Source organism: Corvus moneduloides, chromosome 12 (assembly GCF_009650955.1).
Source record: "Corvus moneduloides isolate bCorMon1 chromosome 12, bCorMon1.pri, whole genome shotgun sequence".
Taxonomy (NCBI): Eukaryota; Metazoa; Chordata; class Aves; order Passeriformes; family Corvidae; genus Corvus; species Corvus moneduloides.
This window is the reverse complement of record NC_045487.1, coordinates 1,304,013-1,319,702: the sequence shown is the minus strand read 5'-3', so window position 1 is coordinate 1,319,702 and position 15,690 is coordinate 1,304,013. Positions and strand designations below refer to the sequence as shown.

The 15,690-nt window shown below is 53.7% G+C and overlaps 1 protein-coding gene across 2 annotated transcripts in view; it reads right to left on the bottom strand.

The window, feature by feature from the left end:
* Positions 1-15,690, bottom strand: part of ANKRD11 (ankyrin repeat domain 11) — a 132,249-nt gene that overhangs the window by 22,357 nt on the left and 94,202 nt on the right. For both annotated transcript variants that reach the window (XM_032122181.1, XM_032122182.1), the window contains exons 3-4: positions 10,640-10,784; positions 3,373-3,511 (exon numbers count right to left, since the gene is read on the bottom strand). In XM_032122181.1, the coding sequence (XP_031978072.1) occupies positions 3,373-3,511; positions 10,640-10,726 (226 nt within the window). In that variant the 5' untranslated portion in view covers positions 10,727-10,784. The remainder of the gene's footprint in view (positions 1-3,372; positions 3,512-10,639; positions 10,785-15,690) is intronic.

Below are 15,690 nucleotides of genomic sequence, written 5' to 3'. Positions count from 1 at the left end.
GGAGTGCCCGGCCCCACGCCGGCAGTCTGGTGCCGTTGAGTCAGCCGTGACTCAGCCGTGGCTCAGCGCCGCAGCCACAGCACCGGTGCGCCAGCCGCCCGTGCCCACCTCTCCTGCCAGGTGCCTTCCCAGCAGGACTGTTCCCATCTCCCTCTCCGCGTGTTTGTTAATACCACAATTATCCAATATTCCTGGGTTTGAAGCCCCCTCCCAGCGCGGCGCACGGCCGGGGAGCCGCGCACGCTGCTGGAGCTGCTGGGAGGAAAGCTGGCTGTGCTCGTTTGGCGGCTGCCAGGCAGCACGTAGGCTCTGGGCAGCGCCTGTGGATGTGGGGAGATGCCACACGAGGGAAGGAGAAGGAAGGAGGAGAAGTCAGAGGCACAGAGATGCTGCTCCCACAGTGCTGGAGCTGTAACATGCACAGTCTGGAGGCTCATGGCTCGATGCCATTTTTTTTTTCCTAAAGACAGTTTATTTAGTTAACTCTGAAGAACCCGAGAGCCAGAATTGTTGCTCTAGAAACCATTTTGAAAGAGATTATTTTAAAAGATTTAGCTCTGAACTAACCGTACCCAAACCATGCGCTCAGCACAGTGCTGGCCAGTAACGCCTCCGGGAGCCCACACAACAGAATCCTGGAACGGTTTAGGTTGGAAGGGACCTTAAAGCTCATCTTGTCCCACCCCTGCCATGGGCAGGGACACCTTCCACTGTCCCAGGCTGCTCCCAGCCCCAGTGTCCAGCCTGGCCTTGGGCACTGCCAGGGATCCAGGGGCAGCCCCAGCTGCTCTGGGCACCCTGTGCCAGGGCCTCCCCACCCTCACAGGAAGGAATTCTTTCCCAATATCCCATCTGCCCCCAAACTGTCCCGCAGCACCAGCTGCTGACCCACCCCTGGCCGGGGTTGGTTTTGCTACCTTTCCATGGGAGACAAACCCACCTCTGATGTTTCTCACCCCACACATGGAGCACCTACGTCAGGGCTGAGCCAGAGCCATCCGGGAAAAAAGCAACACACAGCGTGCTAAGGAAAATGAGTCACTGCAACACATCAGGATGAGGATCCACGCTATTGTTTAAACATTTGAACAGGAGAAAAATACCCCACTAGAAGCAAAGAGAGAGCTCTGCTAGCTCTCAGCTCCCACGTACTTACAGCTGAATTCCACGTGGCCGTGGAATATCCTGGCACACGCCCTCATGCACACACAGCAGCCCATGGACACAGCCTGGGAAGCAAGACCACATTACATAAACCACCCGGGGTCAGCCAGCAGCGATGGTGCAATCCCACTGCTCCGAGGGCTGGGAGCAAAGCTGAGGAGCAGAACAAGCAGCAGCCGCCTCCCCCTCCTGCAGGAACGTGGGGTGGGTGCACAGCAGCCTTTGTTCCAAACAAAAGCCTGTCCTGCATGTCACATGTGTGTCCTCAGCCAGGTGCCACTGATGGCACCAGCTCAGACTGGGGGGGACTCCTCCACCCCCAGAACGTGCAGCTTCTGCGCACCACAAACACGTCTGTACCTGCCTCTACCTCGAGCCAGGCCAAGGACCAGACAGGCTTGAAACACCCTGCAATGGGATGATGCAAGAGCAGAGCAAGGTGCCAGGAAGTCTTTTCTCATCTCCAGCATCTGATTCCTGGAGTAAACGATGTCAGGGAACAGAAACAGGCTCCTGCTAAGCACCAGTCTGACTGTGCACATCGATCTGCAGCTCCCTGCCGGGATCTCCAACCCAGTGGCTGAGTCACTTCCTCCCCAGTCCCCACCAAACAGGTTGTTGAGACTCGCCTGCACCTTCCACACACCTTCCCAGAGTTTGTGAGAGCCCAGTTTGTCTTTAAATGGGTCTCTGAGTGCCATGACCCCCCTCCAGGTCTCCTCTGGGAGCTGGGCTGCCGCTGCCCCTCAGCTCACCCACTTCCCCAGGAAGGACGAGCTCTGGAGAGGAAGGGGAAGAGCTCTGCAGAGGAAGGAGAAGACGTGTCCGGAGCTAAAAGTCACGCAGCTGCAGAAAGCAGAGGGGTAACGGGGGAGCCCCTGGGCAGGGGGGTCTCATGGGCTGCTGCTCCCACCCAGCAGCCGCAGCCTCTCCCAGCAGCTCTCCCTGCTCTCCTCTGCATTTGGTTTCCTTCTCGCTGCTGCCAGCGCAAACATTTCCAACATCTCTTCAGCCAGAGAGCCAGCGGAGCCCTGGGAAAAGCAGATCCCTGCCGTGACGTTCCAGCTGTCACGAGGGTCAGACAGCCCTGCAGCCAGCTTGGGCTCCAACTCTCAACCCAGTATTGAACGTAGCACAAACACCCTTGACAAAGAGCAGCTCCAGCTCTGGTTAATCAGCTTTGCCTGGCCCCAGCCACCCTCGCCAAGGTGACACCCCAAGGGAGACACCACAGCAACCCAAAACTCTGCAAACAGCCAACACGCTTCAGACAATTAACAAATGTTTGGAAACTTTCTCTCCGGACAGGGAGTTCAGGAACACAAACCCATGGAAACACTGGGCCAGCCTCAGGACACGTCACCACCACATGTCCCTGCCCATGAACAGCCCTCACTGCTGCAGTGGCACTCCTGGCCCTTCCAAATCTGCCCTCCCAACTCCTGAGCCAGAGGAGACTCAACCCACGTCATCCCATCTCCCAGGCTCACCACAGAGCACCACCAAATACAGCCTTTGTACCATTTTCAAGGATATTCCCAACTTTTAGCCTGTTCTATCTCTTTACACAATCACTGAGCTTTACCTGACCAGAACTATTTCCAAATGCAGATTTCCCAGGAATGTACAGGAAGAACCCACACAAACCTCTGCCCAGAAATCCACAGCTCAGCCCCTCACAACCAAACAACACAATTTTCTCCATGCCAAAGCTTTGTGACAGCTCTTCCCAACTGCTAACAAATCCAACAGCCCATCCAGGAGCCTCATGCACCAGCCACTCTTCTGCTACAAGACTGACCTGCTTGACCAGATTCTACTTGTTGGTTTTCTTTTAAAGACTATTCATCTTTATTCCCTTATTTTCTAAGTTCTCACAAGCAGGCCCTGCTCCATGGCTTGTCCCAGCCACAGTTCCTGAACCGGGATAGTCAGAAACAAGGAGAACAGACAAGAGCTGAAGGAAAGGGGTCCCCTCACACAGCCATGGCTTGGTCCACCTAAAAACATCCCTAAGAACAGATGTGCACGTGTGGAGCAGAGCAGTCATCCCATCCAGCCCCTCGTCCACATGCCTCTTCCTTCAATTAAAAAATACAGGGAATTTGATACAACACTTCCCTACGGATTGGCTGCACACTGGATCCTGTGTGATCCCCACCAGCCCCATCACCCAGGATCTGAGGGTGGAACGTGGCATTTGTGTACCTGTATCCGAGTCTTTTTGATCTCCATTTGTTCCGACAGTGAAAGGCAACTTGCGTTTGGTCGCTCGCTCTTTCACCTCTTTGCCGCCATCGCTCCGGTCCAACTTTGGAGTCTTGGTTAGAGAAACTTTATCTTTATCCTGGAAAGAGAAGAGACCAGATCAACAGGAGCCTTCCCCAGACTGTGCTCACCTGATTCCCCAAATCCTGCACTGGCCTCATGCAACATCCCTTCCCTTTCTGCTGCTGATTTCCAGCATCAGGGTTTGCCAACGCAGCCTCCACCAAGATCTAAAGCTCTACCACCACCAGAGAAGAGCCAGGCCAATCAAGGCTGCTGCATGGTGCCAAATCCCAACCAATTCATGTGACAAATGAATTGTTTGCGTGAGGCTGAGGATGCACCTGGCTGTGGGCACAGAGGGAAGGCAGGCTGGGATAGGGGAACCTGAGGAATTCCAAATGCAACCACACGACAAGAATGACCCATTCCTGCTTTGTGTCAGTCCTGTTTGTTCAGGCTGGTTTGGATTTCAATGTGAAGCAAAAATGCTGTGAACTGCTCGGAAGCAGGAAGAGATTTTGAAGGAACGGCCTGAGCAAGTTACAGATACTGAGACAGATGAGATTTTTCATGTGACCAGGGAGAGCTGGTTCCCAGCTCAAACTCCAGGAGTCCAGTGTGCTGGGACTGCACAGCCTGAGGTCATGCCCTGTGTTTTCTGTGTGTGAGGAACAGGATTGTTTTAAGTGAGCAGTTCTGGACTGACCAGTGTGCCCCTGCCCGAACAACAAGGGCAGCACAAGCGGCTTTGTCACAGATCTGACTTCAACAACCCAGCAAAACCCAGACCCTGCGCTTTAGAGGCAGAGTGAGATTAAGTACAAGAACCTCAGTACAGGAAATCATGCCAGAGCGTGGCTGGAAGCTCAGACGAGCCAGCCTAAGAGCATTCCCTTGTTTAGAGAGGCACAGTCCTGCTGTCTGGCCCTGGCAGCTCCCTGGCAGGTGGCCCCGGTGCCAGCAGTCACAGGACTGCGGCGTCACCGTCACCGCGTGCGTCGCTCCTTCCTCTTTCCGTGTCTGCCTGGAGCCCACACTTCACCCACAGCAGAAAGAGAAGCCCCTGACTCGCCCCAGGGGGATGTGTTTGCACATCCCTGCACCACAGGCAGCGTGACAGCCCCGGGGCCGCCCTCCAGCGAGGATGAAGGAAATGGGTTGGGGAATCCCTTTTTTGGTAAAGCAAGAGAAACAAACCTGCCTGACAGGGCTCTGTGGTGGGAGGCAGCCAAGGCACGCTCGGAGCCCCAGGAAGGGCAGCCCTGCTCGAGAGCAGCCGGCGAGCACCGGCCCCGGAGCGACGGGACAGAGCCCCCACAGCCAAAATAAACACTCCAGCATTTCCTTTAAACCCTCCAGATTGAAAAGCTTTTGACTTATGTTTTCTGAGGTGAACAAAAATAGTTTGGAATAACAAATGATGCCACTTCTACTGCTCTGAGGTGGCGGTGAGGCCAGGGAGCTCCCGTCACCTGCCAGGAATGTCATGTTGTGAGCAGGTACCCTGGTCTGTCCTAGTTCTATGATTCTATGAAATATTTTATCGAAAGGATAAATAAAATGTGTATGTTTTCTGAATAAAAGCCACCAAATAAATAATGCACCTTGTCCCACAGTGGCCATTCACATCCTGAACTTTTCCTTATATCTACCTGAATGAAAGGCATCTCTGAACACTGAAGACATGAGTCTGTGAGGTTCCTGCCGGGTGAAGCAGTCAGGGCACCAAGGCTGTATGAGTTCAAGAAGCATCTGGATGATGCTCTTAGACACACAGGTAGGTTTTCTGCTGGATTAATGCTGCCTGGGATCTCTGTGCACTCAGGAGTGAGAAAAAGGGCAGGACAGGTAAAAATGCAGCTCATTCTAGAAGTTTGAATCATGGAATTGTTTGGGTAGGAAGGGACCTTAAAGCCCATCCAGTCCCACCCCCTGCTATGGGCAGGGACACCTTCCACTGTCCCAGGCTGCTCCAAGCCCCATCCAGCCTGGCCTTGGACACTCCCAAGGATCCAGGGGCAGCCACGGCTGCTCTGGGCACCCTGTGCCAGGGCCTCACCACCCTCACCGGGAAGGATTTTTCCCTGATATCCCGTCTGTCAGTTTAAAGCCATAGTTATTGCCATGTTGCTAAGATCTCCGTGTTGGAGGAGAGACAGAGTAGAGGAATGATGACAAAACCCTTCTCAGAGCAGAGGGCGAGCCCAGCGTGGCCCTGGCAGTGTCCGTGTGAATCCCGGTGCCGGGCACGCTCGGGCAGCGCCTCCTCTGCCTCCGCCCCAACGCTCGGAGCTGCTGATCCCGTCAGTTCAGCACAATTAAATACCAGGAGCCAAGGAAGCGGCGGCAGCTTTGAAGATTAATTCCTACAGTAGCACAATGATAACCTTTTCTACTAATTGGAGCAAGGAAGATCCAGACTTTGCTTCCCCCTGGAAAGCAGCGACCTGCTGGGGATGCCTGCAGCAGCGGGTGGAACGTCAAGGCAGTTGAAGAGTCCAGCTCCTGAGAGTTTTCATTTTCTTATTTTAAGCTTTACTTCCCTAATTATTTCCAATTCTGTAATGAAGAATGTTGTCGTTACTCGAGTAAAACTTTGTTTCATTTTCAGGTCTTCTCATGTTTAAAGTAAGCTCAGACTCATCGGAATCAGGTTTCACAAATGGAACAAATCCAAATTAGAATCACAAAATCCTGGAATGGTTTGGGTTGGAAGAGACCTCAAAGCTCATCTCATCCCAACCCTTTTTGCCATGGGCAGGGACACCTTCCACTAGATCAGGCTGCTCAGAGCCCCATCCAAGCTGGCCTTGACATTGCAGAGCAACTTGTATGAACACCCCTGTGCGAGAGCTGGGGCTCTCCAAGGCCGGGACAGGAGTCTGGGGATGGGGAAGAGTCGAGAGCTCAGCAGCAGCAGCAAGTTCCCCTTTGCAGGTGTTAATAAAAGCTGCTTTGGCAAAGGGCTGTCAGCAGCCGTGAGCAGAAAAAATCCCCTCCTGACACATCACACTTGCAGTAAGAGTTGCACTATGAGTAACTGAGCCCACCTTGAGCTACTCCTGCAAAAGTGAAAAGATGCATCACGAGTCGCTCTCAGCCGCCGTGGTTGGAGCACAAACCCACCAGGAACTGGCCCCAGCAGCCACCCAGAGCGAGCTGCTGCAGGGTGGGGATGGAAGGGCTTCTCCCATCAGCACCACAGACCCTGACATCAATCTGCTCAGGGCATTTGTGACACACGAGCGGGCCAAAGGCCAGTTCTCAGAGCAGAAACAATCCTGTGGGATTTTTTGATGCAGATTTCTGCAAGACAGAGACATTTAGATGGGGCTCTGAGCACCCTGACCTAGTGGAAGGGATGAGATAAGCTTTAAGGTCCCTTCCAGCCCAAATCAGTGCATGATTCTACAATTTACAAAGGCATGCAAAGAAATCCGTATTTCCAGCCCCGTCACCTCGCTCCGACAGAGCCTGACTCGCAGCCCAGTGCTTATGCAGAGACTTGCACTGCCAGCCATGGAAATCCCCAAAGCCCTTTGTTCTCCAAAATGAGCTCTAAGCATTTCAGGTTGTGATGTCAGTAAAAATTAGACAGCAATGAACAAAATCAGCATGGGCAGCCTGGGAGGAGAAGCCCAGGAAGGCTCCAAGGCTGGTGCCCTGGGCAATGCCCCACATCAGATTCCTGCTGTGGGCAAACAACCCACGCTGCAAAAAGCAAATGCTGCCACAGAGGGACTTTCCCTGCACCAGAGGGTCTGTCCTGGCTGTGCCAGCAAGAAGGGAGAAGGGGCAGAAGATTCCCACCCTGCATCACAAAAAGGAATGGGCGCAGTTTTACCCAGAAAGCAACTGGATTTGGTGAAAACCAAACAATTCCCTAAATCTGGGCCCCCCATAGCCTTCCCAAAGCCAGAGTACAACACACACACACGAAGTTCCAGAAAGTCTGAATTTGTGTTGTTATCAATGCTGCAATAAAACATGTGGAGCATGGAGGTGACTGGAGCTGAAGTCCCGTTCCTGTGAGCCTCAGGCACCAAAGTTTGTAAGAAATATGACCCTGTGATGAGCACGGGTTGATTAACTTCACTGAAATGTCATCTCTTCAGTCACCCAGATACTCCTGCAGGTTTCACACTCCGGTGAGTGACTCTGTGCTGGACACAGAGCCCAGCACTCACTCATCCAGTCTGGAAAGTCCTGACAGCACAACAGATTTCATGAAGAACTGAAAAATAAGGACCACGTTTCCCTTCTCTGAAAAGGAGAGAAGGGGAAGGAGAAAGACCTCAAGTTTTTTTAACCTCTGCCAGCTCCTACAAGCAAAAACCAGGGTAAGTGCTGTTCTGCTTGGTGTTCACTGCAGCAAAAATGCACTTTTGACTATGCAAGAGGGAGCATTTCCCCATAAAGAGGCAAAGGCTGTGCCGAGCACACGGTGTAACCATGCAGCCACGCCAGGCCAGGCCCACCAGGAAATGCTTCTGACAACTGACATAACCCTTGCTGTGGTGCTCTGTTCAGCCTAAGTCATGAGTAATCTCCTGCTATGGGGATCTGTGGATCTAAACCAGAAAGGAGAATTATTCATATATGGCATGCAGATTTCTACAAAAGCCTTCAGGCTAAAGGGAGCAGGAGGAGCCCAGGGGCTGCCAGTGCCCGCCCCGGGCAGGCTTGTGCAGCCTTATAAGGGCTCCACTAACCTCGGGAGAAACGGCTCCTCATCCAACACCACAGAGCATCCAGCGCCCTCAGACACGCTCTTTAAACCACTTCACTCTCAGGGCTGCATCCCACCAGTTCCTAAGTCCCTCCTGTGGAGGGGCAGGGAGCAGAGAGCCAGGAGTTCCCTCCTATAATGAGCTCTACTACTGCCAGGCAGCAGCTCACAGCCACTTCCTCAAAGCAGGAGCCCTCTGGAACAGGGCAGCTCCCCTGAGAGCCTGCTGCATGATCAAGCATGGAACTCAGGTTCAAAAGTTGGTGATTCCAGAATCCTGCAATGGTTTGGGTGAGAAGGGACCTCAAAACTCATCTCGTTCCACCCCCTGCCATGGGCAGGGACACCTTCCACACACCAGGTTGCTCCAAGTCCTGTCCAACCTGGCCTTGGACACTCCCAAGGATCCAGGGGCAGCCACAGCTTCTCTGGGCACCCTGTGCCAGGGCCTCCCCACCCTCACAGGGAAGAATTTCTTCCCAATATCCCATCTAAACCTCTCCTCCTTCAGCTCAAGGCCAGCCCCTTGTCCCCTGTGGTACTCAGCCCGCTGCAGCACCGGGACCCCCCTCCACCTGCCAGAGCTGCAGAGCCCAGGCATGCAAAGCCTGTTTAATGCTAAATCAACTATCAATATTAAGGTCACCGTAAGAGGAAAACACTTGGCTGGCACCACTTTGCCATGCTCTCCCTGTGCCCATGGCGGGTCCCTGTGCACGACCCAGGCTCTGCCCTCCCTCTCCAGCCTCGAAGGGAAGCTGAGCCAAGTCCCAGCTCGGGCCTTTGAACATGTTGACAAAGGCAAGATAAATGCAAGGCAGTGGTTGCTGACAGGCAGGTACAACAGCGTCTGCAGGGAGGAGGTCGAAGTGCTTTTCCCCTGAGTCACTGCTCCGGCTCAGCTTCAGAATTAACCAGAAACAGGGCAAAAGCCACTCGGGCTGGAGCTCAGCTCAGCCCCTGGAAGACAAGAGCCTGCGAGCGTCTCCTCTGTTGCAAAAGCCAGAATTAAAGGAGCAGGAACTCTGCCCCGTCCCCTCTCAGCGCCACTCCGGGCAGGCCTGTGCCTCTGAATGGGAGGCAGGAATTGTGTCCTAGTTCTTTAGCCAGTGGGAGATAACTCCGCTTCCCGGCGTGCCCCGCGCCGCTCGACAAACCTGCTCTGTAAATAACACGCAGCCTTTAAGCTGCCGGGAGTGGATGAAATAAAATGGGAGCTGATTCATATTCCAACTGATCCTCTCCCTCCCCGAGCACCTGCGCCAGCATTAAGCTTCTTACCCAGCACAGACCCAGCCTGTATTTACATATCCTGCACTGCTGGGCACAGCCTCCTTTGCCAGGGTAAATGCTGGCATCTTCCCCATGCTACCAGGCAGCTGTTCCCCCTCCAACACCCCTAATCCCAGATTTTCCCCCTCCTAAGAAGCCCCACGCTGCGCCCACAACACTCCTGCACCGACCTGCACGTGCAGTGACACAGAAAGGGGAACGTGACAGACGCCACCAAGGTGCTCCACAACCAAATCCTGCCTGGGATTTTCCTGTCGGTTATTTTGCATTTTCCCCATTTTGTCAATAAAAAGAGCTCAGTCATATGAGGACTTACTGCCATCAGTGGGGTGGGATTGCCGGGGAAGTGACGGAGCTGGGGCTCACCGTGCTCAGCTTCAGCTCCCGGGGCCTGGCAAAAACTCCCAGGGGAATGCTGAGAAACTGAGCAGGGAGATGAAAGAGAAGTGGATGAGATTTGTTCCTTAGCAGAACTCAGTAGATGTAGGTTTTCATGTTTATTTAAAAGTAACATTTGCACACAGTTTTCTGCACAGCTATTGACTGGAAATGACTGATACTGAGAAGGGGGGAAAAGCTGAATGAGAGGAGGCTGAGCTCACACCTAGAGCAAAACAGGATGAAGAGGAGAAGTGTGAAGGTAAACTCAGATTTCATCTCAGTAGTTTCACCTAAGCCACACCAAAAACCAGACAACACCTCAAATCAACCCTCAGAAGCAGCAACTTCAGCAGAGCAACTCCCAGGCTGAGCCGGTCCAGCTGTGCTGCTGGGAAAAGCCAGACCAGCCGAGCTGACAAAGACCTGGATTTCCATCCAGAGGAGGAGAAGCTCCTCCCTCACCCAGCACACACTTGCACCATCACCACATCACTTAGGTCTTGCACAGCTTAGTGCAGAAACCCCTAAAACACACAGAACTTGCAAAAGAGAATCTTCCAAAGCATCCCCTGTCGCTCGGCTGACTCGGATCCAGGTGGGAACAGCACTTCCTGGGAAGGACTGCAGCCACAGGAAAATAAACCCAACCCCATCAGCTGGCAGAGCACCAACACACCAATGTAAATCCTGGGATAAGAGCCCAGGGCAACCTCCTGCCACGTCAAACGCTGCCATGGCTTGAGGACTCCAGGCTCAAGGAGCAGCATCCCCGAAGGAAGGCAGGTGGCCCAAACACATTACCTTTTTCCCCGTTTGTTTCTCCACCATGTCGTTGCTGAGAGAGAAATCTTCTGACTGTGGTGTTTTAGAACACCCACCCTTGGGCATCGTTCTGCCTTCCTTACTTGATCTTCATTTATGCTGCCATCGCCTCATCATCAACCGTCTGTTGGGAGAGAGGAAAAGGGAGGTCAGACATCTCCAAAGGATCTCTCCATTGTGGGGGGGAAAGACAAGGCACTTCCCATGAGGATAAACCCCCTCCCAACCCCTGGATGGAAACGCTGGGATGGCAGAGCACCCTCAGATGTGGGAAAAGCTGCAGCAGGCTCCTGTCACTTTCCCAGTGAGTAACAGAGGTGCTGCAAGGAATCACACACGGAATGACACAGAATCACTGAGCTTGGAAAAGACCTTCCAAAACATTGAATCCAACCTGTGCCCGATCCCCACCTTGTCACCAGCCCAGAGCACTGAGTGCCACCTCCAGGCCTTCCTTGGACACCTCTAGGGATGAGGACTCTGCCATCTCCCTGGGCAGACCCTTCCATCACCTGACAACCCTTTCCATGAAGAAATTCCTCCTGATTTCCAACCTGAACCTCCCCTGGCACAGCCTGAGGCTGTTTCCTCTCATTCTGTCACTTGTTTCCTGGGAGAAGAGGCCAACTCCAAACTGGATCCTGCAGCTGCAGACACGGCTTGTCTCATATGCAAGGAACAACCTAGAAGGGATCAAGTCCCATCAAAGAGCAATATCCCTCCTGCTCTTCATCCACAGCATCACCCCAAGCCCACATAAAGCTTCCTGCAGCTGTGGCTCTGTCCGGAGCACAGGGACAGGAGGACAGACCCAGTTTGCCACACTGAATTCCCAGACACTCGCAGGACCAAACAAATTACAAAAGCTCCATTAAAAAGGCACTCTTTGAACATGTTGCCATCATGAGACAGGAGCAGGAAGCACAGAAGGCTCGGTGTTCCTGGAGCAGCTTGTCACAGCTCCTCACCCTGCTCTGCACCTTGGCTGGGGAAAGCCAACCTGGAGAGGACAAAGCGCCCCCTGCTCCTCGTGTGTTGCTTGGTTACAGGGCTGGAAAGACAACTGCCATGTGAAATACAGCGAGGCACAAGCTGGAGCAGGGCTCAGGAACACTGGCTGGAGCCAAGGCCCTTTCAGGTGAACAGGAGTATCTCCTCTCCCAAGACCAGAGGCTGGAAAGCATCAGTGCAACGGGATATCTGTGCGGAGTGATCCCCAGCAACCCCAACAGCAACGAGCTCCTCAGCGCAAGGCTGGAATGGCACAAACAGGAACTTTTCCCCAAGTAATTGTCACCTGTCAGCCCTAAATTGCACCCGTTTCCATCTTACAGCAGTGGCTCTGCAGAGCTACAACTGCAGGAAGTTGTCCAGGGAGATGGGAATTCTCAGTGAGGAGAGAGAGAAGTCTTGTATTTAGAAGTTCCCTGGAAATCCCTTCAAAATTTCTGTTCCATTTACGCCTCAGAGGCTTTGGGACACTTTGGGTTGTTTTCCTTTCTTTTGAAAGGTGTTTCAGAGGCCCCAGCCCAGCCTGGCCCTGCAGCAGCACAAATTCCCAGACCAAAGCACCAGGCACAGACAGTGCTGGTGTTTCCAGCAGGAGACTGTGCTTCCCAAGGCAGCTAATTCTGCAGCCCAGCTCCTCTGCCTGGGCTGTGGGAAGGCTGTTATCCATATTTAGGAACAAAACTTTGGGAACTGAGACCTCCTTGTGCCCCTCTGCTTGACATGGAGACAGCTGAGCTTTGGGACATCCCACCAGAGCCCAGAGTGTCCCCTCCATGCTGCACATCCATGGGGTGCCTCCAGGAGCAGCTCCAGCCATTCCCAGCCTCAGGAACCTCTCTCTCTGCCAGGCATCATTATCCAGCTGGGAAAATGTAAGAATTATTTCCCCTTGGTTCCTCTTATTCGGGCTCATTAAGGTGCAGGTACAGGAGAAAGGAGCGTGTGCCTGGGAGGAGGCAGGAGCAGAGGACAATATTCCCTTCAATATTCACTGCAAATCCAAGAGGGGGAAATTCAGATGAAGTGCTGGGCAAGGGAGATATATTTACACCTTACAATAGATATTAAACCCAAGCAGCTTCACCTCTGCTGACAGTGGGACTGGGCCACGCTCTGCTCCCACCGGCAGCCAAAACCCAACCCCGTCACTGCCAACACCTCACTCAAAGCACCCCATGACCTGCACCCTGCCAATGTATTCCCAAAAAAATCGTGCCCACTCCCAAGTCTTTGTGGCTGCTTGTACCAGGGTAGGCACCTATTCACGTGGAGCTTCCAAAACCTGTTTAACTGAGAAAAGGCCAGACGGATGCCAGATTAATTCTGCGCCCCTTCTGTTCGCAGAGCTGACTCATTACACTTGGAAAGCTGGCTGCCTCTCCGGGTAAACACAGCCCTGGCCTGTTCCACAGCTTGCAGGGAGTATCACATTTGCACAACAATTACCGACAACGCAGCAGCCTTCCTTTCATTTTTAAGCACGTTTAATAAGTTCGTTTCATTTTTAAGCACGTTTAATAAGAGTCAGAGGGGAGGCACAGATTCCCGGCTGGAAGAGTCTTCCCCGGCTCGCGACAGAGCATTTGCAGGGTGGCAAATCTAGGGCTGCAGAATGACAATTTGGCTTCAATTCCTCCTAATTTAGGAGATGGACGAGCCACTCCCTTTCCACAACGCCCCTCTCAAACTCACCTCCCTACAGGAGACTACCAGCACCCTTCCTATCTCACAAACAATTAACTCAGCTCCTCCGAGGAGCTGATTACATGTGGCTGCACAATACCAAGTGGGAGACCGAGTGAGCTCAACAGAATATAATCCCTCGTACTTCTCCAGGAAAACAAAGGAGCTGTTTACCCCTGGCCAGGGGCCAGACCTGGCTGCGCGCGCGGCCGGCCCGGTGCACACCAGCCCCCGGCCCGGCCACAGCAGACCCCGCAGCTGGAGAGGCTGGATCCCACACAACCCCCTGGGAAAGTGGTGAATAGAGAGGGGGAGCCTGCCCTGGGATGGACTAGCCTGGGTATGGCAGCTCCTGGGCTGGATCCAGCAGGGAAGGCTATGGCAGCCCCAGCCCATGGAGTATTGCCATCCAGGAGAAAGCTGGAAGAGCAGGGATGACACCCAGCTCCGTCACCCTGCTCTGGACTGGGGGTCCTCCTGGTCCACCTTGCCCTGGATGGGTGTCAGAGCCCCCACAGCACCCCCGAGCACCCTCCCAGAGGACGGAGGAACAGGACTGTCAGGAACACAACCAGGAGCAGGGCTGGAGCAGCGAGGAATGAGTCTGGCTGGGAATGGCAGAGCCAGCCCCAGGCGCACCCACCCACGATCGTCCCCTGTCCCCTCGATGGGCCAAGGAAACAGTTGGAAATGGTTTTTATTTTGCCCAGGGCATACCAAGTCAAAGCCACACACTGAGACCAAACACTTCTGTGAAGGACCTAAAAAGGCCACGGCCCCGAGAGGGATGGAAGGGAAGGGGATGTCATCTGGCCCTTGGAGGGAGGAGGACAAGGAGGAAAGCACTGCTGGCTTCAACCCCAGGACATCTGGGCAGCCGGGAGGCAGCGTGGGAGCAGTGGCACCCACTAGCCAGGACAGGCTCCAGGATGGGCAAACTGGGACAGGCACAGAGAACAAGGACAAAGCCCACGGACAGACTCCAGCCTGTGCCAAAAACCAACACTGGGCCCGATAGGAGAGGAGACTCCTCATTAAACAACCCTACGGATCCCATGTACATTTAAACTCCCCATCCCTACCCCTCCTGCCTCATGGAACCAGTGAGCAACACCCCAACATCTGTATCTGTGCCATGGGCAGCGACACCTTCCACTAGCCCAGGTTGCTCCAAACCCCATCCAGCCTGGCCTTGGACACTTCCAGGGATCCAGGGGCAGCCACAGCTTCCCTGGGCACCCTGTGCCAGGGCCTCCCCACCCTCACAGGGAAGAATAAAGAACATTTCCAGATGTATCTTCAAGGGGAATGTCAGCTTTTCCTGGTCCCAGCCCTCCTTCCCTGCCCTCCCGCAGAGCAGCCAAACTCCTGCCATTCAATCTGAAGCCACAACAAATGAGCTCATGCCCACGATCTGTGCATTGGAGCCTGCTCGTACCCCGCCAGCTTGGAGTAAAAAAGATTGTGGAGCCTTCTTTAAATGCCAGAATAGGAGGGAGTTGGCTGGAGGCTCCTGCCCGTCCAAACCCCCCGATGCAATTAGAGCCCCAGACATTATTTGCACAGATCCAACACGTTTGTTTGGTCTGAAAAGGTTGGAATAGGAACAAGCCTGTGAAAAACAAAAATTTTAATACTTCAGGCTCCTTTTAAGGACCCTGTCTTAAATCTTTGTCTTAGATTAATAACTCACATCCACAATTTGACACCTGTCCCCCAGCTCTGGAAAGCAAAGGAAGAAAACCAAGAGCTGATGTCTTTCAACACACAGAACCACAGAATCCCAGAATGGTTTGGGTTGGAAGTGACCTCAAAGCTCATCCCGTCCCACCCCTGCCATGGGCAGGGACACCTTCCACTATCCCAGGCTGCTCCAAGCCCTACCAACACTTCCAGGGATGAGGCAGCAACAGCTTCTCACAGCTTCTCACTGCCCCAGCCTCAACCCAGCCCTGCTGTGTGTTCAGGCTGCTCCACCACTGCATTCCCAGCACCTGCCCTGCACCAGTTTATCCTCCACCTGTGCGGCCAACATGACCCACAATTAGTCCCTGAAACCGCCTGTGAGCACCAGCAGGACGTGCAGTTTGGGGAACAAGGAACAACTGCTCTTTGTGCTGCAGCTCAGCTCTGGAAGAGCAAAGTCCATGGCTTTCCACAGTGAGTACACACGGCCAGGAGCAGCAGGAGCCCTGCAGACCTGCATGGCAAACGCAGGTGGTTTCCTCAGCACCTGACAATGGGTAATCACAAAGATTAGCTATTACTGAGCTAGAGCTGTGCAAGGTGCTAATTCTTACAGCCAGAACTGAGACCAAGGAGAACGGAGAGCCTGC